The 26,815-nt window shown below is 51.1% G+C and overlaps 1 protein-coding gene across 2 annotated transcripts in view; it reads right to left on the bottom strand.

Moving 5' to 3' along the window:
- The window catches only part of OPHN1 (oligophrenin 1), a 51,606-nt gene that overhangs the window by 4,722 nt on the left and 20,069 nt on the right, over window positions 1-26,815 (bottom strand). Inside the window, exons 4-21 of one of the 2 annotated variants that reach the window (XM_040089570.2) lie at window positions 26,703-26,774; window positions 20,217-20,318; window positions 19,167-19,277; window positions 18,375-18,479; window positions 17,287-17,416; window positions 15,828-15,928; window positions 14,168-14,259; window positions 13,968-14,046; window positions 13,297-13,330; window positions 11,916-11,978; window positions 10,898-10,972; window positions 9,166-9,250; window positions 8,780-8,838; window positions 7,290-7,395; window positions 6,421-6,580; window positions 2,654-2,801; window positions 1,391-1,684; window positions 561-726 (exon numbers count right to left, since the gene is read on the bottom strand). In XM_040089570.2, coding sequence (XP_039945504.1) covers window positions 561-726; window positions 1,391-1,684; window positions 2,654-2,801; window positions 6,421-6,580; window positions 7,290-7,395; window positions 8,780-8,838; window positions 9,166-9,250; window positions 10,898-10,972; window positions 11,916-11,978; window positions 13,297-13,330; window positions 13,968-14,046; window positions 14,168-14,259; window positions 15,828-15,928; window positions 17,287-17,416; window positions 18,375-18,479; window positions 19,167-19,277; window positions 20,217-20,318; window positions 26,703-26,774 — 1,982 coding nt within the window. Of the gene's footprint in view, window positions 1-560; window positions 727-1,390; window positions 1,688-2,653; window positions 2,802-6,420; window positions 6,581-7,289; window positions 7,396-8,779; window positions 8,839-9,165; window positions 9,251-10,897; window positions 10,973-11,915; window positions 11,979-13,296; window positions 13,331-13,967; window positions 14,047-14,167; window positions 14,260-15,827; window positions 15,929-17,286; window positions 17,417-18,374; window positions 18,480-19,166; window positions 19,278-20,216; window positions 20,319-26,702; window positions 26,775-26,815 lie in introns of both variants that reach the window. The other variant, XM_040089569.2, reaches the window with a different exon arrangement.

Below are 26,815 nucleotides of genomic sequence, written 5' to 3' on the forward strand. Positions count from 1 at the left end.
TGCATCCATCCCCTTTATGGTCTTTCCTTCAGTGTATATGTGCTCCTGCCCAAGCTCAAGAAAGAGAAGTTCTGCCAGGCAGTTCTGGCACAGAGTTGACGCTCCTGGCACCTTTTGTTTTCTTTCAGTTAATTTCCACTAAAGCCAGCAGGGTTTCTGACTCTTAAAATCTGAAAGAAATCTGAGGATGAGATGAAGCTGAACTTCATCCAGTTTCCTTAAGAAGGTCCAAGCTGGATCTTGTCCTGCCCCAGAAAGTGTCTCATTGGAGAGTTTTGCTGGGGGCAGGCAGGGAGGGGCTCAGCTCCTGACTCAGGATCAGCAGAGAAGGGTATAGGACAAGGCTCAATCTTGGGGCTGCGCTTGAGCAGCTCCAAAGCCTCGTGTTTGCCTTTGCTGCGGCCTCACTGCCCTCCCTGGCCGTGCTCTCTGCTCAGCCTTCCAAGTGACACTCAAACCTGCACTTGCACCCGTGCCAAGGAGACATCCATGGGCTCCAGCCACCGAGTCCCCAGGTGTCCCCACCAGCACCATGCACCTGCCACAGACTGCTGGCTTACACAGATGAGGGCATCTCCTCTGCTGTCCCTGCTATCAGATCCGGCCTCTGCTCCGGCTTCGGAGGGATGGGAGTCCGGCACGGTGGATCCGGAGGTCTCACTGGGGGACGCGTTATCACAGGCTTATCACCATGGGAACGTGGCTTAGGGACACCGTCACAGTCACCTACAGAGATGGAGATGACAAACACTGAGCAGGAAGCTCTGGCAGAGGCTAGATATTTACGAAGGGGCAGATATTTACTGAACAGGTTTGTGGGTTTAGTTCTGTCCCTCCGCCTCAATACTCTCTCACTGACAGTGGCCAAAAGCAAAAGCAAGAATGGAGGGACAGATTCCAGGGAAAGGAAACTCCCACACTACCTGGAACTGGGAACAGGGGCTGGAGCTGGACCTGCAAGGACAAACTCAATGTAGTTGCTGATTGTGAAGCTGAAACTTCCTGGGAATGACAAGCATTCTTAACCAAACCCTGTGCAGTGCTTCTCCGTGAAAGGCAGAGGAACAGCACAAACTGGTGATTTCTGCATCTGAGCTTTCATCCTGGGCAGTGACACTACCTGTCCTCTCTTCAGCTGCTTTTGTTCCCCAAGATCCAGCCAACCTTGCCATTCACTTTACCCTTCAAAATCTTTAAGAGTGAAGTCAACAAGAAATGAGTGTCAGACTTTACGCGTGCCCACACCTTAGGCTATTCTGGTCTCCCAGCCTCCCCTCCTGAGCTACTTGGAGAGGACTCAAGGGCAGAAGCCCAGCACCCACCCCAGGGAGGGCTGACTCGGGCACCTCGAGCTTCTCTGGCTCCGGCTAGGTCCCCGGTGCACACTCACCCTCTCTGCCACAGATGCCTGGCCGGGGCGCCGGTCTCCTGACCTGCAGCGTGGCGGTCCTCAGAGCAGGGCTGGTCACCACCCCGTTGGCCGCCCTGCCAGCTGGCTTGGCCCCCCCGTCCTGCAGCCTGTTCCCCAGCTTCCCCAGCTCGGGCTCAGCGCGTGGCTGGGGCCGGCTCTCAGCGGAGGGACGCCCCGGCTCGTCCCCCCCCGGCCGGGGTGCGGGCAGGCGGCTACGATGCAGGGGCTTGGGGACCTCCACGCCGCCCCCGTTGGGGGTCTGGCTGAGCTGCTCTGCTGTGGAGACAAGAGGGCAGAGCACCATGGAGTTAGTTGTGTGCTGCACTCCATGCGCCACCCAAGGCCACTCGTCCCACCCCTCTTGCTGTGCTACAGACCCAAGGGCAGGAGCTCTGATTTGAACCTGACTGCTCCCTGCAGCCTCAGTGGCCCAAGATGAACACTTCTGCTCCCAGGCTGGGGAAGCACTGAAAATGCAAGGCCAGCCCCAACTCCATTAGCAGTCTGGGGGTTTTAAAGAGCAATGTGAATCAATCATGTTTTGCCATGTATTATAGAGTGCACTTTACACCTAAACATCATCAGATCTCTGAAAACTAATGGAGAAAGTGACTTTCCACTTCTTCGGTGACTGTGGAATCAGGGCATAGCCTGCAGTGCCAATTAGAGCAAATCAGGTGCAGAAACATGATTTTAAGCTGATGTGCCTTTTGCTGTTAATCCAGCTGACTGTAAGGAAATGCTGAGGCCCTTACCATAACGTCAGAGTAGAACTTGGCCTAGAAAATACCTTCACTGTGTCCTGAAAAAGCTCTTTGGAGTTCTTGCTCTGGATGTGGAACTGCCAGCAGCTGAGCCAGCTTGAGACCTCCTTGGGCCTCCTGCAGCACAGCCCTCCCTGGCTATCATCCCACCAGCACTCCATGCAGTTTTTTCGCTTCTGATGCCACGAAACCTCTCCTCTGGGCCTCTCCTGTGCCAAGAACCAGCCTTAGTTTAGCTAATGGAGAATGCAGCATGTACGAGAAAAACCCAGATCCCACAAAGTCTGTCTTGTGACATGATGCAACAAATGTATGAGTATTTTTGGCTTTCCTTTCTCTCTGAACAGCCCTCACTGCCTCCTGTGTCCGGGATCTGGGAAGTGCAGCCTTGCTGTTACCTCCATTTCTCCTGGAAAGGTGTTAAAGGAAGCAGGAGGGGTGAGAGACAGGCAAGGCATCAGGGAACAGCCGGACTGACCTCCGCTCTCCTCCACAGAGGCACCGAAGAAGACAGGTCTTTCCCTCAGGGGACGCTTGGAGATGGTGATGGGTTTGTGCCGCCGGGCAGCCACCCTGGGTGGGGGCACTGGGGGGGCTGTGGTGTCTTCTGGGGGGCCAGAGTAGATCTGTAAAGGGAGACATGTTCAGGTGACCGGACACAAAGGGGCCACTGTGTCACCTCCTGCTGCAGGTGCCCCCACCCAGCACAGAGGGGGATGGTGACACTGTCCCCACCACTTACACCCTCCCCACCATGGCACCATCCCCACCACCGACACCGTCCCCATCACCGACACCGTCCCGTCCCCACCACTGGCACTGTCCCTGCAGCTCAGCAGGAACACAAATCATTTGTAGAAGCAAATTCCCTCGGAGCAGATGAGGGAGGCTTTGAAGCTTTGGAGCAGATGGCTCCTGACCAGTATCAAGACTCCCATCGTCAAAGAGATATGATCCCCAAAACACCCGAACCAACCCTGCATTGTTTCAGATGTAACACTAAAACCCTTCAGCTCTTGGCTTACAATGACGCGTTTGGCACCAGGAAATTACCTGGGATGAAATACTGGCATAAAAACAATGCTACTGAGAAGTTTTATCTCCTTGTCTCACTGGTCATGTGGCACCTATTTGATTGGGATTCATTGAGAGGTTCTCATTTATGTCAGGGCTTTATTTAAAAGCTGAAAATAAAATACATCTGAAGAGCTGGAACACCGTATCAAGGCCCAAAGCAGTCGCTCCTGTGTTCTTCCCACGGATGTTAATTGAAGTTTTATCAGGCTTTAAAGACTGAGTTATTATGGAGAGGTGGCCTGAGCTGCTGAGCCCAGAGGCTGCTCTGCCTGTCCTGGGAGAAGTGGAGCTGGTCCCTTTCTGGCTCCAGCCCAGAGGAGGAGAGCTGTGCCAGTCCCACTGGCATGCTGGGTCACCACACCCTTGGGCCACACTTTGGTATGGAAAAACAACTTTATTGCATCACCCAGAAAAATCTTAACACGAAGAAATGCAACATTCTGCTTCGATTAAGTGCCTCGTTTTGGTAATTCAAACCAAAAGTATATTCCTTCTTCTCTGGGCCAAAGAGCAGGACTAGGAAGGCCAAGATGGGGGATGGGAGAGGAAAACATGTCCCTTGTTTAAACTCCTTGGTCTCAGTTGCGTGTCTGGGGAGGGCAGGCAGTGGCAGACAGCTCCCCACTCCCCAAGGTCAGGCTGCTCTGGCCCAGCCTGGGCTGGCTCTGGATAAATCCATGTGCTGGGACCAGGCTTTGCTCATGACAGCCTGGCCCACTCTGCACGAGGAGAGGAGAAACAACACAGAATCACAGAATGGTTCAGGCTGGAAGGGCCCACAGATCTGGTCCGTCCTCCCTGCTCAAGCAGAGTTTCCCTAAAGCAAAGGGCACAGGACTGTGTGCAGACAGTTCTGGAATATCTCCAGTGAGGGAAGATTACACACCCACTCTGGGAAAAATCCCCCACACTCAGGGTTTGGTGACACAGGGCAGGCACTGGCTCACTGCCTGCTGGGGTCTGCCCTAGGCAGGGGCAAGACATGTTCCCTGCTCCAAAACACAGGGTCTGGAGTACTCTCGTGCTGTGACACAGCAGCACATGAATTGTGTATTATTAAAACAGCAAAGATTGCCCGTGGGAGGGAAATTTTTTGGAAATATCCCTATATCCCAAGCAGAATCTAATCCTGCTTTTAAAAGAAACATTAAGGTCCCCATGGACACTTATACAGGTACCAAAGAATACTGTTTTCAACACCTGAAATCCAAGCTAAACCAACCACAAATGACTGTGTTGAAGAGGTGGGTGCAGGCTCTGATTTACTTCTAATTGAAAATCCAAATTAAATAACCTAAAGGCACAAAGATATTGACAGACCCTCACCTTAAGGTTTGTACAGGGAAGAAGGTGTTTCCAGAACAATCAACCTATTTAATTTAACCACGGCATTGAAACATGAGCTGTGGAAACAGCAATTATCCACAAACACTTCATGAATAGTTACTTTATCCTCAGAGTCTTCAGATTGCACCATATAACCCACATTCCCTCTTCCTCCAAGACTCATCTGAGCTGTTTGCTCATATGTGAGCGGAAGATACTCTCAGCTCCAACACCAGACTTATAAACTCAATCCAATAAATGTGACTAACTTAACCTTATTGCTGGAGAAATTAAAAGCAAGCAAAAGGACATCTGGCTTAATTAAAGCTGTCGTCCCAGCTCTCAGAGGTGGCAGGGTGTGTTGATTCAGGCTGTGCTGCAGGCTGTAAGGAGGGGACCACAGAGCTTCATCTTTGGAGCCAGCATGTGAGATCCCAAACACAAACCAGTCTGTTTTAGTGTGGGAACTTATTACAAGTGTTCATAGAGACCTACAAAGGAATTGGCTGGTGTTTCCAAGAGCTTCTGCTGTGGATACTCAGAAGCCTCTCTGAGCTCCTTCATCCTGTTTTCAATCCTTGGCATCACCACCGACTCCTACTCCTCATCTGGTTCCACACCCCCATGTGGTCCCCACCTGGTTGCTCTGGCTCCATATCCCTGTTGCAAGAACCTTGCTGTTGCAGTTTTGGCTGCCTCTTCCCTTTCCAAAGGGAGCCCTTCCCTCACCCGTGTGCTGCCCTGTATGCTGGAGCTTCCCTAGCCCCCTCACAGCAAACAGCATCCCTGAATGAACGGCTCCCTGCGCTTCCTGCTTCTAAGGCACAAGAGAGGTTTGGACACTGCACTCTGCTGCGAAAAGCTGTAGGACCAAACTCGCTCCAGGGCTGTTACCAGGGCAGTAACCTGCTCACTGCTCGGGATCTGCTGCTCTGGATGTAAACACTGCTCCAGCCCTCAATATTAACACCCAGCTCTTGTCATCCCCCAGCCACCTGACACCCCTGGGCCGGTGTTGGGTATCACTGAGAGCAAGTGCAAACACACACACAGTGGAATATTCTGCTTTCCAACGGCAGAACTCCACATGACAGAGCTGCTGTCTGTACGTGCATCTTCAACAACCAGACCCTGGCTGGGCACATGGGTGATCTCAGGCTGAAATGTGAAATACCTAGTGCAGATCCATGTAAGGCAGATGAGACTGGAGGCTCTTCAGGACTCTCCGTCCAGGGAGTACCTCCCTCAGACTCCCCATACCATTTCCATAGGGAGCACCTCCCTCAGACTCCACATACCATTTCCACACCGCCCTTGTAACTCTATCTGCATCTGTATCTGTATCTGTGTCTGTTTTCTGTATCTGTTGTCTGTATCTATCTGTACACAACCACAGTTGAATTACTGTCATCAACCACTCAACACTTGCCTGCTCTAGGTTTTTTCCATTGATTTAACACTTGTGCAGTGTCTCACCTTGTCCATTAAAACCAATTCTGCTCTGGCCTAGCTCCTGTCTAGCAAAGGAAAGAGCGAAGCCTTGTAACATCCAGTCATACAACAGGGTTGGTTTTTTTTTTTCCCCCCCCCAAAATTTCCCCTTATTTAAAAAGAAAAGGCAAAAAATGCCCAGACTCACTGCTTCCTCGGGGACCAGATAACAGCAACATTGAGGAACACACCTGCTACTCTTTGCTTCCTCCTGAAGCCTTTCAGAGCAGCGTATTATACAAAGCCAGCCCAAGGAGACTCCAGAAGGAGCTGGAGAGCTGCGTGTTGCCACAGCAACAGTCTGCAGGAGCAGGCTGGAGCAGCCAGAGCTGCTCCGGGGCTGCCCCGTACCTTCCCAAAGTGCTCTATCAGGATCTCGACCACGATGTTTTGGAACTTGATGTTCATCATCGCTGCCACAGTGTCCTCCTGTGCTCGCATGAGGGTGGGCCCGAAGATCACCCCCATGTTGGATGGTGACATCAGATTCTCCCGGCTGTGCTCACAGACGCTGCAGAGAGGAGAGGAAGGAGGAGTGTTTGGTTTAATTTGGATTTTTCCAAACAGATCTTACTCCAAGGAAAAAACCCAAAACCCAGGATACACTAAGAATCAATAATTTAGTTTTCTTCATTGTGTTTCAGAATTTGTTTCCCAGCAGCCATAAACATGGCTCTAGCTCTGACACACACATTTGGCTCGGACAGATGCTGGAGAGAGCAACGTGCTGACAGCATCTTTATTTGATCTCTTCCCACTCCCAGCTGCTCTTTAACTCTGCAATCAAAAGTTATCTGCACAACATACACAAAAGGAATCATTTAAATCCTGTATCTTTTTTATCCAGAACTGACTTCTGGCTTTAATTTTCCCTCTCTCTGAAGGAAGAGAACTGAATATAGGGAGCACACTATTGTGGTTTACAATAAATTTCTGAGGGGTCACAATTTACAGCTCCTGCTCTCAAAGATTACTGTCATTTTCAAATCATTTCCTGTTCTGTGCATATCTGAAAGTGGATGGAAGGAGGAACCAGAGAGAGAAGCATCACTTCATACAGAGGGCAGGAAGGATAGTCACCCCCTTTGTGCAATCCACACGAAAATTCCCAAAGGAGACTATGGTGGGTAAAATTTTGCAAACCTGACCTCCCAAAAAGGCTTGTTCTGCTGATTCCATTATTCCCCTTTCTTTGGTTTTAGAGGAAAACATCTGCTTACTTGACGAGGTGCTGGATGAGGAGTTCTAACATCTCCCTGTTCTTCTCAGGCAGTTTATAGACCAGTGCATGAATGGCTCCCAGCCTGTAATCCAGATTCTCAGACTCTGGAAAGCAGGAACACAAAGAATTTGTACCCAGCACTTTCAAACTACGTACACCAGGGAAATATAAAGCTAAAGGAAACCTGTGGAAGCTGCTCCCTGTGCAGCATGGGAGTGAAAGAGAGCAGAGGAAAGTGAGATTTCACAACAACAGGGTGAACACTGTGAGAAAAAATATGAAGTGGAAAAAGGAAGAAACAGCTTGAAAGGGAGTCCAGGGACACACTCCAAAAGAGGCTGGGCATGGGAAGGTCTTCCCCTTTGCACCCTTGTTCCACACACCTGCCTCTGGGAGTCCTATCAGCCCAGATGGCTCTGACACTGAACAACAGCTAAAATATGAAAAAACCTGAGTCCCTGACCCAAAGAGGTCACCCTAAGAAGAATAAATAATCAGGAAACAAAAAAAATACTCAGTGTGAAAAGAATGGTGTGGGGTTTGGATGGCTGGGAAGCTCAATGGTGCAAGTTTCTGAGGGAGGGCAGGGAAAGGATTAATGCCCTACCCACACCCAGCCATTATGGGCTTAACCAGCTCTGAAACTAATAAATCCTGGGCTTGGTCACCTTTAGCAAGTGGTGTAACACTTCCCTTTCCAAGAAAGAATGGGTGCTATTCATTCTATAGAGGGATGAAGAAAAAGTGGGTACCCTCCCAGTCTCCCGGTGACTTCTGGAGGCAGAGTGGGATGAGGGATGCTCTAATGCCACACATTTCCAAATGCCAGCACTCCTATGCTGAGGGTGATGACCAGCTCCCTGCATCCCTGTCTCCCTAACAGGGCACTGGCTCACAGCTGTCACGGTTTATCTGCAATGGCCACAACGAGGTGACAGCCGAGAATGGGCTGGCTCAGCTCAGGTGAAGCCCTGGCACCACACTTGTGCTTCTCGGCTGATGTCTATTATTCCCAACTGGGACTCAATCCCAACAGCTACAGTGGAGAAATGTCTTCCATGTACTGGTAGACACTGTTTTCAACATCCCAGGACAAATTTCACAACCTGAAGGGAACACCCACTTATATGGGTGGCAACAGCGCATCCCACTCCGTCACAGGTTTTAAAACAAATATATCAATACTAGAGGGAAACAATTCTTGTGGCAGACTTGTGCTGCTTTCAAGTGAGTAACATCATCTGGCTCTCCAGACTCCTGAGAGCACAAGACCCTGCCTTGTGAAGGAAGGGCACTGCTGTAGCAAAGGAAGGAAGGGAACATCCAGCACCAAGTCCTCTGCACAGATTCGCACTTGGAGGAGAGAGACACTGCTCTTTCTACAGGTGAAGCAGCCAGAAACGATGGAGCTGGGCTGGTAGAGCTCTGCCAAGTGATTTTGGGTAGAACAGGGTCAGGGAGCATCAGTGGGGAAGCTGTGGGACTTACTGGCAGCCAGGACCAGCTCTTTGTGGAGCTTGTACGTCATGACGGGTTCAGACAGGTTCCTAAAACAACCAGAAAGAGAAGTGAGCTCTGCAGGGCATGGTGACCCACTCATGACTCATCTTGGACCAATAGGCAAACTGGCCCATTCCTCAGGGCCACCAAGTCCCAGTGGCATTTCCCTCTGCAGTCAGTATCAGTGAAACAGCCCTCCCCATGGGACTGAGGGGCTCTGCAACACCCATATTTATCACATCCTTTCCAAAGCCTTTGGCACTTTGACCTTTTCAACAGCCAGATGTGAATATCTGGCAACTCCTTTCACCCTTCCTCTGGATCAGCCCCAGTCCCCTTTGCCTCCTGGGGGCAGGTGTGACCTGCAGTGCTACCTGAGATAGAACTTCAGGGAGCTGGTAATGGTCTTGATGTCCCAATCCCCACTCTGAAGATCCACGTCCCCAGGGCATTTTGGATCTGGAAGAAGAATGCAAAGGTTTTAGAATAAAGCTAATTTAGATGTTGCTAATAAGCAGTCTGCTTGGGGTGGGGGTTTTTCCTCGAGACACACAAAGCCACAACAGCACACAAAGAGAGCTCCTAATTCCCACGCCTGGGAAAAGCAGAGAAACAGCACCAGTGTCAGGATTTTGGAGAGGCTGGGGAGTGGTGCTAATGAGGGACAAAAGAGAAGCATAAGGTGAAAATATAAGCGGTGCTAAGAAACCACTGAGAACATATTCTCTACAGTTTATTTTTTCCCAAGGCTGGCAGAAACAACACATTTCAACATGTCCAAGACAAGCTTTCTGACACCCCACGTAATCTGAATGCCAGCTCAAATCCCACATTGGCAGCTACTCCCCTGAAGGCTGTTCTAGAAGCATTCCTGCTCGCTGCACAGAGAGGAGGGAGCTCAGGAGAGGCACAGCAGCATGGAAATACAATTTGCTCCTGCCCACCCCCTCGATAAACCACATCATGTCTGTGGCACCACAAAGTGAAGGATGTAGCTGTAGAATGGAGGGAAGCTGGAGTACTGAAATAAACAGCAGGATTTATTTTTGAAAATAAATAGGACTAGAGATTAAAAAAAAAAACAAAAACAACCTATCTCCTTTGGGTAGTTAAAGATGAAATCCTGATGTAGCAGTTATTTCTGTGGTGTTAGACTTTTCATTGTGCTTTCATATGCAGTGGGGTGGCAAGTGGTTACCCAGACCCATGCAGATAAACAAAACAAAAAGCCACTCACTGGTGGGATTCAGAGGAGAAAACCACAGAGCTGCTCACAGGGAGGGTGAGAATCAAGCAGCAATAGAACCTGAGGCTCATCAACAAATTATAGGCCAGTGGAGCTGGGCAGAAGCCAGAAGTCATGGCTCTGTGAGAGCTGGGCATAGCCAGACACCAGTACAAACCCAGGTTTTAATAAACAACACCCAGAGTAGAAGCAATTGGAAACAGCCAAAGCCTTTGAAAGCTGCGTTGACAGCAGATGTCTGAGCTGGCGTAAGCCCGAGTCAGGCAAAGCAGCGCAGTGAAAGCAATCCCGGCCCTGTGCTCCAGCCCCTGGCAGGGCTGGGGAGAATGGTCTGGCCTTGGGCAGGTGGGGATGGATCCCAGAGGTCCCCTGAGAGGCTCGCAGGTGACCAAGAGGTGAAGGTACAATGGCCTCAGCCAGGGCCCAGCCCAGAAGGGCCTGACCCTGCACAAAGCAGTGCTGCTGAGCCCCACAACCTCCCGAGACTGTAAACACTGTCCCCAGTTGCCAAGCTTGTATGACAGACAGATCCAGCCACAGGAAGGCTTGTGGCAGGAATGCATCAATTGACTTAACACGTACATCAGCTTCTTATTGTACATACTGCACACAGTGAAGAGTTCCCACCCCTGCAGAGAAAACCTTACACTAGGGTGGAGGGCTTCCTGCAAAGGCCTCTTTCCCGGTCCAGCTCATCATGTTTTCCCAGAAAAGAAGGGGAAGATGAGCCCCAGAGGGGTCCCAAGGACCAAAACCCATGCTGGATGCTGGACATTTCTCACTGTGGAACCTGCTCCTCTCTGTCCCTCAAAAACAATTCAAGAACAGGAAACTAAATGCACAGAATAATAAACTCTTACCAAAAAAGGCATTCAGTAACTTCTGCACCTGGATATTGCTGCCAACAGTGCGGTACACGCCCTCGGTAGTGATTCCTAAGAGGACAAAGCCAAGAGCCTCAGCCGAGGTTTCCCACTGGTGGTCCAAAAGCCCCATCTAGTGGAACTGTTTTCCTGCTGCTCGGCTCTGTCCCACACCCCGGGTTCTGTCCTATAACCCACGCCTTGTCCCATACCCCGGGTTCTGTTCCATATCCTGGGCTCTGTCCCATATTCCGGGCCCTGTCCCACTCCCCAGGCTCTGCAGGCAGGGGCTCTGCTCACCCCAGCAGCAGAGGCCACCAGCACCACCATGGTCACCATGTCACGGTCAGGTGAGCACAGCCAGGGTGTGGGACACACCAGCCCACGCACCCCATTTCTGTGGGGTGCTGCTTTATCACTGATTTGCTCAAACCCCCACAGAAGACAAACACACTGAAGTAGAATCTGAAAACACTGCCCAGTGCTGGGACAGGCAGAATCACTGTCTCTCCTAGCCCTGCGAGCAGGGTCTTTGTGCCCCTGCTGCTCCCCACACCAGTGGGCCTCGGCTGTCACAGCCCCAGCAGCACCAAGCCCCCATCTGGAGATGAATCCAGGTCCCTGTCCCACACTGGTGGTGCTCACTGGTGCAGGCTGGATGATATGTGATAGCCCAGAGGATGAGCTTCTGCCACCTGCTTCTGCTTCTACACAAGACTGGGGCTGAAGCAGCCTGTAGCCACCCCTCGGCCCTGCCACCAGAGCTGTTCTCCTGCCCAGCAGCGGGTGTGCTAAGGGCCAAAACTGAGAAAACCTCGAGTGAAAACAGCATAAAGGTGGAAGCTCAACCCCAACCTTGCCTTGGTACAACATTCCAAACCAGGTGGGACTTCTGCTCCTGAAGAACATGTGTTTGACTGAAGAGCACACATTCCTCAGCTAAAAGCTGAAATCCTGTGTCAGTGGCTAACACTCTACTGCAGGAAATGCAAGGTCATGGGAAGCAGCTCCTCACCTTTGGTCTCCACTGCATTGATGCACTTCCGAACAAACTTGAAGCCCACCTCGTTCAGTTCCACTGTTTTGGACAAGGAAGTTGTGTTAGCTGCCTGAGCACTCCTGGAGACTCCTGGAACACCCCCAGCCCCAGCCTGAGACTTTCTTGGCACCCAGAGCCACAGTGCTCCAGCATACAGAGTGTTCACACCTGCACCCAAACCCCCTACCCCCTCAGGAAACACCGGCACTCTGGACATCCTGACAAGGAGTTATTAGTTCCATATGTTCTCTCATTTTTCCTCAAATTTATTTTGAGTTGCAGCACTACTCCCTACCCCCTCTCTGTCTTTAATAATAACAGCGTAAATTGGTGAATAATAATAATAACAACAACAACAACATTATTATTATTATTATTATTATTATTATTTGGATTGTGTCTGATAAAGACTTGAATAATCACTTCCAGAGCAAAATCTGTAGTTAAAGCTCTTCCTCATCATGGGACTGTGTAATTTCTGCTTATCTACATCACTAGGATTAAAAAGCAAAACCAATCCAGCTTGATGTGCTGAGGAAAGCTGTTCACAGGGTTTGCTCCACTGATCTGGGGAATACTATGGGATGCCTGCATTTTCAGCAGGTTGTTTGTACTGATTCTGTCTGCTCTGAGCAACAGCAACATCAAGCTCAGATGCCTCTAAGCCCTACCCCAGGAATAAGCACAGACCCACCCTGTGCTTGATACTGAGGGCTATGATACCACTGGAATTTTTACCAGCTCTAATCTATGACAAATAGAGAATGTTTATTCAGTGAAACCCTAATTCACATTCCTCCCAGTGTGCGATGTGAACACGGCCACACAGAGGTTTGTGCTCATGCTTCTGGGAATGCTCCCCCCGTGCTCATTAGAGCCAGCTAGTTACAGTGCTGATGAAGTGAGCTCTGAGGCAGAATGCAGATTTCACCCAGCTAAAAGGGCCCCAGAGGGGTTCCAGGGCTCTGCAGGGTAACACTCCACTGCTGAGAGAGGGGACACAGGACATGGTGGTGGGTGGGAGATCCAGGGAATTCAATGCCACCTCTATTGCCCTATTACAACCTTTGTTAAGGGACACATCCTCAGAATCTCTCACCAGGGCTTGGAGGTGCGAATTGCACCTCACATCCCACTACTGCTGGCTAAATAAAAACTGCTCACTGCAGTTCTGTGCTACTCGTTCTTATATGGGCTCAGTGCCAGGCACTGTGGTACAAGAACAGAAGAGACACTGCTGTCAAGGAGCGGGGACAGTGCTACTCAGCAGGAATTGAGGATGAGTGTATCTGCAAGGAAAATCCTGCTTGGCCTCAAGGCTGTGAGAGCCCAAAGAACAGTAACAGAAGTGACTCACTTTCTTCCTGCTTCGTGATAGGACTGTGATAAATCTGAAAAACAGGAGGGAATGGGGGAGGGAGAAGCAAAAACATCATCAGCATGATTTGGTATTTATTTCTGAAAGAAAATGCAGCATCCCATAAATCACCCCTAGATCACCCAGAGGCAATCACAGCCAAAAAGACAATGTCCCATAGAAATCTCATTTTACAATTAGGCATGAACTCATTATCTGCACAATCAAGCAGCTTCTGCTGCCTCCCTGCATTTCAGTGTGGCACCTATTGCTAGGGAAATTCTCTGTTCTGTAGGGAAAACCACAGGGCTCTGAGCTTTGCTCAGACTGAAGGAAGGGAACACCAGTAGGCACAGAAAGGTGGGAGAAGAGGGATGCAGGATGGGCAGTGACACCTTTGAAAAGGTGGATAAGAGCAGGGACAGACAAAACATCATTTCCAGCAAGTAGTTAGGAGCAAACCAGCCCTGAAAAGGCCAGTTCTCAGGCGGGTTGGCACAGTAAAGGAACATCCCGAGATTTAAGGGGGAACCCCCAAATCCGCAGTGGGAGCTGAGGGAACGGCATGGAGCCCATGGCAATCGTGCAGCCCCGATCCCGAGCAGGACCCGCCGGCAGAGGACACTGCTCGGCAGCGTATTGCAGCTGGGAACAGCTCCAGGAACACTCACCGGCTCCTTCCCGTCCATGGCCTCCATCCACAGCCTTCGGTTGGCTTCCGACAGCGCCTGCAGCGTGATGGTCCCGGACCTGCGCAGAATTCCCCCAGGGACAGGCAGGGAAAGGAAGAAAAGTTGTTTTTAACAGACAGCAAAGAGGGATTTGCTGCAGGCCCGTGCAGTTTGGGGCCACTGGACGTGAAGCCTCTCACCTTTCATTGGTTTCAATGTCAAAACAAAACCTTTTGTCTATGGAGTCAGTCTTCCTCCTTACACAGGATTTCAGGGTCAGGTCCAACGTGCCCTAGGAGAGAACATGAAAGCCAAGGTGAGAGGACAGCGCCATGGGAGATTCTGGGCTCCTCAGGCCTCTCAGCTGCAGCCCAGCACACACGGCGCCTGTCCCGACATTCCCATGGCATTGGTACAGGAGCACAAGTGGTCCTCCCACCACCATCACAGGCAGACATAAGAGGCTCTTGAGTTCCAGGCTTGCTCTCAGCCAGAGAATCTTCTGGACTCCACAGCACTACCCCACACAGCAGCGCTCTGCCTCTACAGTGCTGGAGCACTGCTCCAACCAACCCAGTGAGACACTCCCTGGTCTCTAGGGCAGGAGCACGCTCACCTGTGCTCTGACACAGGCAGGCCCTTAATTTTATCAGGCATGGTCCTCAGCACCAATTACCCACACCACCAATGATCCAAATGGCTTTACACAAACACTGTGTGGCAAAGGGACATATGTTTCCATACCCCAGACTGAGCAGATGTGCTCTGGAGAGGCTCAACTCTGGCCCTGGGTGTTGATGTCCCTGTGCTCCGTGGCAGAGTCAATTCATAATTTGATTGTAGGTTTATGGCCAGCAGTGACCTGATGGTGCAGGCTACCAGACTGCCAGAGTTTGGGAAAGGAACTAAGTTTTCCAAGCCCCTCCCTGCATTAATGGGCCTTACTAGACATACTTACGGCATAAAAGACAACAAATCTCTCCATACAATAGTTTGGATATTTCTTTGCCTAGCTCTCTGCCAAGGGGTTGCAAAACATCTTTTTTATTTTCCTGCTGCAGTGTGCAGAGCCCTGCCAAAACCAGACCATGAGCTCACACACTGGAGCACACACGCCTGGCTGGGAAGGCCCCGGGGACCTGCTCCATGGCAGAGGAGGGCGGGGGACTCAGCTGGAGGCACTGGCTGTGCTCCATCCTCCAACCCCTCCCCTGTCACGCGGAGGGACTGAGGGAACTCCCAGACTTTGGTAAACCGAAGCACTTTGTGAAAGAGGCAGTCACCTAAATTGCTGTCTTACTACAGTTTGGAGCTGCCCTGTTGCCCTCTCCTCTCCCCACATTGTCCCAGTCCCACAGAATCAGTGCTGAGAGCAGAAATCAAACCATGAACCAGTGCTCTGAGCACATGCTGAGGCAAGGAAATGCTGCGCTTGGAAGCAGTAACTCCTGTAGTAACTTGAGTCATTCAGGCACTTCAGTGGCTGCCACCGTTATTGTGGCTCCCAGCCCCTGTGCACGGGGAAGGATCAACATCAGCTGGCCGAGAGGCACAAGTTTCATCCCAAACCAAGCTCACGGGCCAGCACCGTCTGGTATCTCTCATGTCCCACGACTCATATCTGCTGCCAAACCGGTTTCTGCAGGGCCTGGGCTCCCAGGGACACAGTGGAGTGAGACCTCCCCTCACGGGGGTGACTCTTCCAAGTGACACCAAACTGCCCTGTGCGGGCAGGCAGGGGACAGAGCCCATCCTCTGCTCTGTGGCACCTGCAGGGTCAGCTGTCACAGGAAGGGAGGCCATACATGGGTGGAAGGTGGGCCTGGTGGTTGGGCCAGTGTTTGCAGACATCCAGCTCACCTGCTTAGCTCCAGGCTTCTGGTCTATGGGTGTCATCCGTAAGGTTTTTGCCTCTTTTTCATACTGGCAGTAATACTTCACCCAGGAGATGCCCAGTGCCCCTGCAGAACACATGAGAGGCTGGAATCAGGGACAGGGCTGTGGCTGGATGCAGCCAGCAAGGCACGATCAGCATTGCCTACAGGTCCTCCCTTCTCTGGGGACGGACACTGACAGCCCCAGGGGGCATCTCCAAGGGCAAGAGCCAGGAGGAGATGAGGAGGAGAGGAGGAGGAGGAGGCGAGAAAGGGGAGGAGATGAAGCGGAGCAGGAGGAGAGATGGAGCCGGAGGAGGGGAGGAGGAAAGAAGGAGAGGAGCACAGGGCAGCAGCTGCCTCCAGAACCCTCCCAACACACTGCTGGTGAAAGGGCATTTGTGGGACTCTGACCACAAGCCAGGCTGGGTTGGTCAAGCCCAGCCAAGACCTACACTGGCAGGATCCTACGTGTCCTGAACGTCTGTTTCACAAACCCCACTCTTTTTTCCTGTGGGTGAAAACTCAATAATTAAGACAACAGCAGCTTTAGAATACTCTGAAGTTCCTATTTCTGGATTCATCGACACTTTTCTCTGTTTTTTTACCTGAACCCCTTTATAGGAAATAATTCAACTGGTATTCTTTCTGTAATTTGTTTTTAAGTTGCAGTTGTCAGGAAGAACAACTTTCCATACTTGATTTAAAGGGAAGCACAAATAGAGGCAGCGAATAGCCACATTTGGGGTCTAAAATTACTGAGTGTGCTTGCTTTTAAAAATGAGATAAATAGGCATAAAGATATATATGTAAATAAATTTCCATATAGGATTAAGAATGAATGCTTACAAAGTTGTCTGCAGCCTCAGAGGTCGTAGTTTTGCACGGACTTATGTCTCCTGAGCATTCCTGCTACAAGGCCATGCAGCCAGAGTTTGGGAAAGGCTGTATTTGGTCTGATTTGATTCTACTCAGAATTACAAGTTCTGCTCTCAGCAGCTTAACTCAGCACTGGTTCCACCTTGGCTGTGCTCAGCTGCCCGCAGAGGCTGCCAGAGGGAGGCTGGGCAGGACACCAGATTCACTCTGGTAAAACACAGCCAAGGCAGAGCCTGCCAGAGCTCCAGGCTCTGGAGTCATAAATCCCATCTCATCAGAGTGCAGGCAATTAGTCCTGTGCTGTCACAGATCTGTCACTTGGACAAAGCTCTGTGCCACTGCTGACAAAGCTGATGGTGCTTCCCCTGGCACTGCAGGCAGTGACACCCCGGGCACCTCGGGCACTGGCCGAAGGTGACACCCTGGGCATGCCGTGCCCTGGCGTGGTGACACCCAGGGCAGCAGGGCTGGCCTGGGCACAGGAGCTGAATGCAGCCTGGGTTATGTCAGGGCAGCCCAGGCCTGCACATTCCCTGTTGCATCCAGGTGCATCCCAAAGCCATTACATTTCTCCTGAGTGTACAGGTAGCCCTCGATGGTTGGCTGCCCAGGCAGTTTGCAGGTTAGGGGTGCTTCCTTCATCCTCTTCTTCAGATCTTCCAGCTCCTCCCGTGTGCTGGAAAAGTGATTCCTTGTCTGGTAACAGAAAACAAACCGAAGCATATTTGAATGTGAGCAAAAAGTGAGCTGCAGGTTATTTATTCCTAGATAATTCCGAGGCGCTATAGCAGAAATGAATTGGTTCCCAAGGTACAAAACGTGGAAACCACTCCACCAATCCATGTGGAAACTGGCTCTAACAACCACTGCGCTCTAAGGGATGATTGAAGAGGCACATCATGCGCAGAGATGGTGCTGGAGTGCCACAGCTGGGAGGCCACTTGTTCCCTTAAGGAACTTCAGCACATTTCAAGGCTGGCTGGAGCAGAGGCAGCACCTGAGCTCCCGTTCACACCATTGCTCGGGTAACAGGTGTATTCTCCTCCCAAAGGTGTTAATTCCCACAGGATCATGCTACACTGCTTAGCATGACAGAGTCACATCAACAGGGGGTACAAACTCCAGGCATTTTGATGGAATACTACTTGAACCAATTAATGAGCCAGCAGCAAAACCATCTTGGCCCAGATTTATGGCTGCTGTTCCACAGAAAGGAAGGCCAGTCAGGAAAGACTGAAGATAAAGAAAACAGGACTCAGATATTCTACCCCATGAACATATTTGGCCAACAGAGGAGCTTACCAGAGCATGTAGCAAGCCTGTAGGAAGCCAGTACCATTAAGACCAAGGTTAGAGACCTTAGAGTAAAATTTCAATCTCTGAAACTGAAAGAAAGTCCCAGCCTTGTTTATGCACCAGGTTAAATGATGCTACTGCAGTAGCCCCTTCCAGAAAAAACTATTTCATAGACCTGTGAACTGTCCCATGCAAGAGCGGGGAAAACCCATGTGAACTGAGAAGGAAATAACTGTATTTAAAACAATGCAAACAGGGTCAGACTGTTTGGGTGGAAAGACCTTGCCATCAGAGGTGTGTGAATCCAAATGAGAACAGAAGTCACACAAAAAAGTCCCTCGGCTGGGCGGGGACTCACATTTTGCAGGCTGAGCTGGAGCTGCTGCTTGTATGGGAGGAAATCCTGTGTCAGCTCCACTGTCAGGTTGTTGTAAGTGAAGAGGCTGTGGAGAAATGCCAACACCTGCAATGGAGCAAAGAGACACACTGAACTTCTGTGTTTATAATGGAAGGAAAGACAGACAGAGTGTGGGGTTTCAGAAATTACATATACAATTATTTTTTCCTCACAGCTTTGGAATGCCAATCTTGGTAACGGCTTATCCACCACAGATAAAGCCCAAGCTACCACCCACACATCTGTCTGAATAAAACACCCAGAATGGAAGACTCTACAGGGAGACCCGGAGCAGATCTGCAGAGTGCCCATCTGCAAGATCCACAGGATCCCACGTTCCACTGCAGCTGGCACTGGGGCAGAGCCACGACCCAGGACAGGGTCCCTGCACTCAGCCACAGCCTGAGACACCTGCAGGCCAGGCTGGGACAGGTGAGCAGGGCAGGTAACACCTCTGTCCCTCTGCAGACAGCATTTACCAAACTCAAGGGAGCCAAGATAAGCCATAACAAGACTTGTAGCTCTGTAGAGTGTCCAACCTGATCCTCAGGATCCACAGACAGCCAGAAGAAACAGGGCTGGGGCTTCATAGTGCTCCAGCAGGCACCACTAAGGGTATCAAGCAGCAGCAAGCCAAGGGTGCAGGGTTAACTCCTGCCCCACAGGACCTAATCCAACCTGCCAACTTACTCCTACCATTGCCAGCAAATCTGAGCATCAGCCAATGAGACTGAGAGGAAAAAATGCTCCTACCGGCTCCACAATACTGAATTTCTTGCTTTCTTGTACTTCCTGGATCTGGTACACATACTCGAGGGAGGACTCAAAGAAATTGTGTCTCTCTTTGTCCACCTGAAGGTCAGCCTAGAAGAAAGAGAGAAAGGTGGAAAAAGAACATGTTTCACATGTAGTTTGAAAATATTTGAATTGCTTTTGTGTGTCAGCCCAGACTTAGTTCTGTCTTTGCTAAAAACCTGCCTGGTGTCCAGTCCAGCTATGAACTGGAACACTGGATATTATTCTACGTCTGCCTATTTCTGGCTCCCTTTCATTCAAGGATCTGAAAGCTCTTCCCACTCTGCAAGGACAAGGCTTTCCCAAAGCTCATTTATTATTTTAGCACAAACCTCTTCTCCACCTCTTCTGACAAGGACACCATCACCACCCTCTTGCCCGATTCCATCTGTGTCCCAGAACCAGCAATTCTGGAGCTGCAACAGTGGCGGGAGCACACAACGCTCCCAGAGCTCACACAAAGTCTGCCTTGCAGAGATGCTTGTAGGTTGATCTGACAGCTGGTCTGACAGATCTGACCAGATCTGGCTGCTCTGGTGTGGGCTGGAACAGCTGGGTTTCCTTCCTTGCTGCAACATGCCTGCAGCAGCACCAGCTGGAAGGAACCCCCCTCCTCTGCCTGCCCCCACAGCCACCCAAAAGCACCAGCAGCAAGGCAGGACACCAGGCCAGCAAAAGGAACAGAGACTGGTTACTTTTCAGCCAGAGCACTTTCTCAGGTGAAAGGATGGCGAGTCCCCAGCTGTGCCAGTGCAAATGGTCACTGCCCCTCACCACCAAGGCAACAAGCAATGACAATGTCTAAAGCCACTACCAGCATCCAACAGACACAGGAGAACTAGGAGCTTGATTTCCCTGGTCTCACAGAGAATCCAGGCTTTGGGCAGATTGAATTGATTATCAGTTTCAACAGGTTACTGGAAGGGATGATTCCTCTCCCCCTTCTTCAGACCTAGAGCAGCTGGTGCTGTTGCTTCTGGAGCCAACTCAGAAAAATTCCATACGCACCTCCTGTAACTGAGATTCCTTCTTTTTGGAAGACAAATGCAAGTGGCGATCCAGCATAGAGTAAAACTTCTCACCATCCTTCTCAAACTTTTTCTTTCTTTCCTGTAGGTGCAAGAGGTTGAAGCAGAATCAGTTATTGGCATTTTCCAGATAAGAACATGCATCAACACCAAGATCCTTTGTGTAATTCTGTATTCTCGTGGACAAATTTTGGACAACCCAGACAGAGAACAGAGGGCCACTTCTCATTTGCTCTGCTCTTTCACAGCCCCTTGCCAACTTTGGATACAATTACACCTCAAGACCCAGTCTAGCAATACTCCGTAGCACAAGAAGTATTTTTTCATGCCAGCATCATGGCAAAAGCCCCATCGATGAGGTGCTGCTCCCTTTCTAAATCTTTTCAATATCTTTTCAATATCCACTAAACCAAAATCATCAAAAACCTGTTCACTATCTCCTGACGTGCTGTTCACACAGCCCAGAAACAACTGGGCAAACACTGGAATGTCAGAGACATGTCAAGGTCAAGAAAAGGTTCATTAGATTTTGGCAGTTTTCTGTTCTAAAGAAAGAGCTTATCACTTGTTTCTGAAAACTACCAGAAAGAAAGCAGAAGCCTGGCAGGTTGACAGGCAGGCAGGAAATCCTCATCACTGTCAGCAGTGGTGCAAAGAGGGCACAAATGAACGAGAGCAGCAAACACAGACACTCGAGAAGGAGCCCTTGAGAGCAGGCAGGGAGCACCAGGCTGTTGGCTCCTGCCTTGCACTGACTGTGACACTGGGGATCACAAAACAACCAGAGTAGTGGCCAGGTTGACAAATACCTGCTACAGATGGTATCTGACATATCAGGGATTCCTGGGAGGCAACTAAATTACTCAAATCAGGAAATTCCAGCCTGGGAGCAGCCTCAGTTCCAGGTCCAAGCAGCTGAGAGCTGGTGTACACACAGTGCAGGTATGTACGGGATGCCCAGATCCTCTGTCTGGCTTTTGAAAGCTCAAGAAAGTGGAAAGCAGTTCCAGCTTCCTGGAGAATTACTGGTATTTTTCAACATCAATATCCTGAAAGCCCTGAAATCCTCTTCTCTTGCCCCCACTCAGAAACGCATGGATAAGCAAGCATACACCAGTGCTACCATAAACCAGAGCAGATGGACTCTGCCGGACTGCTGGGTATTAGGAATTTTCCTCATGAATTCAGTAGTGACCGCAGCTTCCCCTGCCTGAAGTTTTGCTTCCCCATTCCTCTTGCATGGACTATTCCATCTGTCTGTCAGGATGCCCTGCAGCAGGATGTCTGCGGGCTCCCAAAACCCCTGGGCTCAGCACAGCTGGCTCCCAAAGACAGTAACAAGCCTTCCTGCCAGCTGCCTTCCAGGGAAAAGAATTCTCTCCCTGCATGGCTGTGGTGAAAGCACAATCACCATGAGGAAATGGCACCAACCCGACCACCCCTGCCTATGTGTAACTGTCTGGAGCAGGGCAGGCTTAGCCCAGCAAACATTTTCACCTCAGCAATTACACATCCTGCCCTGCAGACCCTGGGATTACAGGACACCTGAAGGGAAGTGCATCCTCTGGTGTCCAGCCCAGCTGTGAATCAGGAATCACTCCCTGCAATATCATATACGGTGACCCCGTGTTAGCAGCTTCACACATCAGAACAGAGAGATCTACACAAAATCCAGAGAAGCAGAGTCCTCCAAGGGTGAATCCTAATTTAAGCAGCACAGCAGCTGCGGGGCTGAGGCCAGGAAGGGCGACCAAAACAAACCCCCACCCTTGTGACTAACGCCCTGATCCGCAAACCCAAACCCAACACAGTGAAAGCATTTGTGGAGCAGCAGTTCCTGTGTCTGTAAGGTCACACTCCTGGGCTGTCTGTGACATTAATGCCCCGTCTAATGCAGCCAGGAACTTGCCTTGTTTCCATTTCCTTAAACAGGAGCCCCAAACCCCAAGGCCACGGAAGTGCAGGGAAGCAGAGCCTGCGGCTGCAGGCACAGCGCTCCTGTGGCCACCTCCTCAGGACTCAGAGGAGATGGCTGTGCCAGCAGCAGGTCTTGAGATAGAAAAGCAGGTGCTGCTGTGGAAAGCTAGCTCCAAACCCAACCAAGAGCTCCACTGTCTCCACCAAGGTGGCGTGCAGAGGTGGTGGTGGCAGCACAGGGATGGTGCCATCCCTGTTCCTCAGCAGAGCTGTGGGTGAGCAGCTGAAGGTGCAGCAGGAATGGGGCTGAAGCCCACTCCAGCAGTCCTCTCCTGCCTCTCACCACCAGCAAGCAGCACACAGAGTGACTCAGCTGTCCCCACCCTGTGGAGAGGCCACCAGGGAAGGCAGCCACACTCCAGGCCAGAGCTGGGACCAACCTCTCCTGCTCTCTGTCTGGGAGACTGCTCACCAGGAGCTGTGGGAAAAGCATGGGGCAAGGGAACAGCTGCCCACCAGAGCCTGGTGCTGTCATGGCTGGGCACAGCAGAGCCCATGGGCAGGGAGCAGCATGGGATGGGCAGGGGGATGTGCCTCTGGATGTAGCAGCCTGGCAGCACATGGTTCCTGGCTTGTCCCCAGGAGAGGTGACATTGCTGTGGGAGGCTGTGGGGCCCGTGCAGATGGCCTCAGGAGGCCACAGCCTGCAGCTACAGGGAGACCACAAACCACCAGGCAGCAGCTTTGCCACCAGCTTGTGGTGAAGACACGGTGAGTTCTGAGGAAGAGGGGCCACCTCTGCTCAGGGAAAGGCTGGTGGAAGAGAAAGGAAGAGCCTGGGAGAGCAGTGGAGCTCCTTCTGCAGCAGGAGCTGGGAAGCCAGAGAGTAACTCCTTTGGGGAATGCCTCCTCCTCTGCCAGCACCCACAGCAGGCAGGGGCACACGGTTGCACTGGGGACATGGAGCACTGAGCTCTTTCCGGGGATTGAAGGGACTGGGAATGATGTTCAAGACAGACCCATGTGTGACAGGACTACGGTGCAGCATGGTATTTTGGGCCACTAAGAGGGAGCTTGCCAATCATTCCCCCTCTGGCTAATCAGCATATAACTGAACAGCAGGATGACCTACAAATCCTTCTGAGTTGGCTGCTGAACAGAGCAAGCCGAGACAAAAAAAAAAAAAAAAAAACAAAAAAATCACCCAGACTGAAGCACAATCTGGAAACACGAGCACAAATTAAGTTCCTCATGAATATTCAGCAAAGGGCAGCACCACGTTCCCATTAAGGTTTGCCAAGTCCAAGAGCCACCCACATTCCATTTATTGCTCACTGGGAGCAACCGAGCAGCTCCCACCGAGTGCAGGCAGGAGGGTGCTCTGCAAAAACCCCAAGCTGGGAGCTTTGACGGGCATTGCTGTGCCCAGGAATGATCAGGAGCCCGTGGGACAGCACTGGCTGCCTGCTGTGGCAGGTGATCCAGCAGCAGCTCTGGCTGCTCTGTGTGTGCCGAGTCCTGCCCGCACCGCGGTGACACCGGAGCCCCTTGGCAGCTTCAGGTCCAGCTCACCAGGGGGAAAGAGGCAAACTGTCTTGCCAAAACTCCCCCTTAACCATTGGTTGCTAATTAGGATCCTCTGAAATTCCCATCTTTGGAGAAGTGGAGTGAGTGGCAAGTGAGAAGCCCAGCTCACGGGCCACTTCTCCTCTCCATAAGGAATTATTTCCTGCTGGGAGCCCCCACCTCCATGCACAACTGAGGGGTTTGGGTGCAAGAGCATTGGATGGAGGATCATCACAACTCATTTTTATGAGGCATCAGCAGTTACTTCAAAAACAGAATTCCAAAAAGTCAAGGGATGTAGAAAGAGCAGTTCTATCAAAGCACAGTCAGTTCATCCTGGCGTTTTTCCCTCACCCACTGCTTTCTCTCAAATGCTCTTTAGGCCCTGCTCCTCCAGAGATGAAAGCAAGCAGAAGTTACAATCCTCCCTTTCTTTTAAAATTAGAATTAATTTAATTAATAAGAGAATTAACTAAGACCTTTTAGGAATATGTTATCTCCCGTGGAAGAAATTTTGACAAACACTGCAGCTATACAGCATTCCTCTTGCCCTTACACTACATCCAAACAAGCTTTTGCCTCTGATTTTTTTTTTTATTTGCATAGTTGTTTTTTTTTTTAAAGCTGTCTCCTTCCAAGTGAAACTGGAATTAAACTTTTCTATTCAAATCCTTCTCGACTCAGTAAGTGTGACCAGGCTCTTCCCAAAGTGTCCCAGCCCCACATCATGGAGCTGAGCCCCAGGGCTGTGGAGAGGGAGGGATGAGGCCCCCATATGTGCCAGCCATGAGTGCGAGAGGCGGGAAATGGGTCAGCTCAGGGGGTCCCAGATCCTCCCTTTTATCTGTGATGTGGCACGGCACAGCAAGTCACTCATGCTGACAGCAGTCACGAAAAACACTGACCCCGTGGGGCTGTGGCTGTGGCTGGAGGGGGTCCTGGTGACAGCCCAGGGCTGCCCGTGTGGGATCACACCCTCCCGAGGAGACTCCATTCGTCCCGCGAGAACGGGTGAATGCAGACTCAGATGTGTTGGTCAGACTGGCTGCGCTCCAGCCAGAGGCATCACAAAGCCCCGATTCAAGGGCTCTTCCTATTTGGCTCCAGCAGCTCGCAAAGGGAACAGAAAACATCTCACAGAAGGCGACGCTGCCAAAATACGGAAACTAAGCAGAGGGCACAAATTCCTTGTGTCTTGTCTCCAGCCTGTTCCACCGCCAGGCCTCAGCCCCTGCCCCTGGTGCAGATCAGAAAGGGTCCACAGGGCGAAGCCAGGCCCAGCAGCGATGGCAGGAACCCACACTGACAGAGCACTGCTGTGAGGAGTCTCATTTGTACTTCACACCTTCTGCTGCCGGGTGGGGATGACCTGGAGATGCTTTGTAGGCTGGCAGGTGAAGGAAGGCTCTGTGCCCGAGGTGACAGCTGAGGGAGCAGCCCACCAGCAGTGTGGCATAGGCTCCTGTCAGGGAAGCATCGGAGCTGAGGACAAGGGGCTGGAGTGGCACCCTCTCAAGGCTTTGGGGTGGCACTGGGGACAGTGGTACCTCCCTGTGCATCCCTGTCAGCACGGGCACACCTGCATCCTGGCGCGGTGCAAGGCGCTGCCCTGTGAACTCCTGCATGGAACACTTGTGCTGAGCCGCAGCACAGCCCTTTTCCCACCACGGTGCCCTGGCACTTCTGCAGTTCATGTTCCTCACAAGCAACAAAACCACAAACCAAACTACAATGGCTGAGCCACCTGCAACAACCCCCTGCCCTCTGCCATCTCTCCAGCTGCTCTGAGCAGTGTCCTGCCACTGTCTCCCACCTGGAGCACCCATCCACAGGGACCAAGGAAGGGCTGCAGGCTGCCAGGTGAATCCGTGTCAGTGCCAGGGCTATGGCACCAGCCCTGCTGAGACCCGTGCCTGCCTGCCAGGACATGGAGCAGGACATGGGCACACGGCCCGTGGGCGCAGGCAGCTCGGCTCTTGGGGCACAGCATGCTCTGGGCTGTGAGCAAAGCAGCCCTTATGCACCCTTCTGGGCTGTGAGCAAAGCGGCCCTTACGCACCTTAAGGGCTCCCTGGGAAGAAAACAGCCCAAAGGACACGAGAGCAGGGGCCACGGGCAGCGCCTCTGCCATGCTCGTGGCTGTAGCTCTTCAGAGGGCTCCACACACCAGCCCTCAGGGCATGGCAATGGGCAGGAGGGCCATCAAGTAACTCTTCTCAAACCCTGTATTTATTAAAAGTCAAAGCCTCCAGATGGGCTGGGCTGAATCCAAGCCTCAAGTGTTCTCCAAAACATCTCCATTTCGGAGCTGGGTCAGAGCCAGACCCATTTTAAGCTGCTGCTGAGTAACATGGAACCTGGACTTCTTGATAGCAGACAAGGGAAAAATGATCTTTTGTGCTCCACATGTGCAGAATTTACTTTTTATAGCTTGTTTCTTTAAAAGTTTGGTCCATCTGAAAGACTCATTAGACACTTTATGTAAATATTTCATAACAAAAGCCCTATGACTATAATCAGGTTCTGCCTGCCGGCCTCTCCTGCTTTCCCTCTTTCCCTTTTTCCCTCCTTCTCTTCCTCCCTCCCACTCTACCACACGCTCCTCTGGAAAAAGTATTTTATTCTCAATAGCAATGACTGAACAAAGGGGAGAGGAGAGAAAGCAGCAAGGAGGATCTCCTGGCTGAAACAAGCACTCCTTGCTCAGGACAGAGGCGGTGCTGGAACCAGGCCAGGAGAGAACCCAAAGAATTCAGGAAAAGATTTTGGAGCCTCTTATGATTGAAAAATCAGACTAAAAGTCACAGCACGAATCCTCATGCCAGCAGCTGAAAGCCGGCATTGAACAGGGAGTTTCTGAGTGCCTGAAGTCAGAATGCAGTAGAGCAACTGCTTGTTAAAAACAACAGGAGAAAAATCTGAATTCAAGCACAGTAACAGAAAACAAATCCGTTTACATTGAAAACAAACAAACAAGCCTTACCTTGGTGAACCCTATCTGCTCCTTTCGGAAGTTTTCCAAAGGTTTGATCAGCAGATCACTCGCATTCTGCACCTACAGTGCAAAGGAAAAGCATTTTAACTGCAGGATGCTGA

This window comes from Hirundo rustica, chromosome Z, assembly GCF_015227805.2.
Source record: "Hirundo rustica isolate bHirRus1 chromosome Z, bHirRus1.pri.v3, whole genome shotgun sequence".
Lineage (NCBI taxonomy): Eukaryota > Metazoa > Chordata > Aves > Passeriformes > Hirundinidae > Hirundo > Hirundo rustica.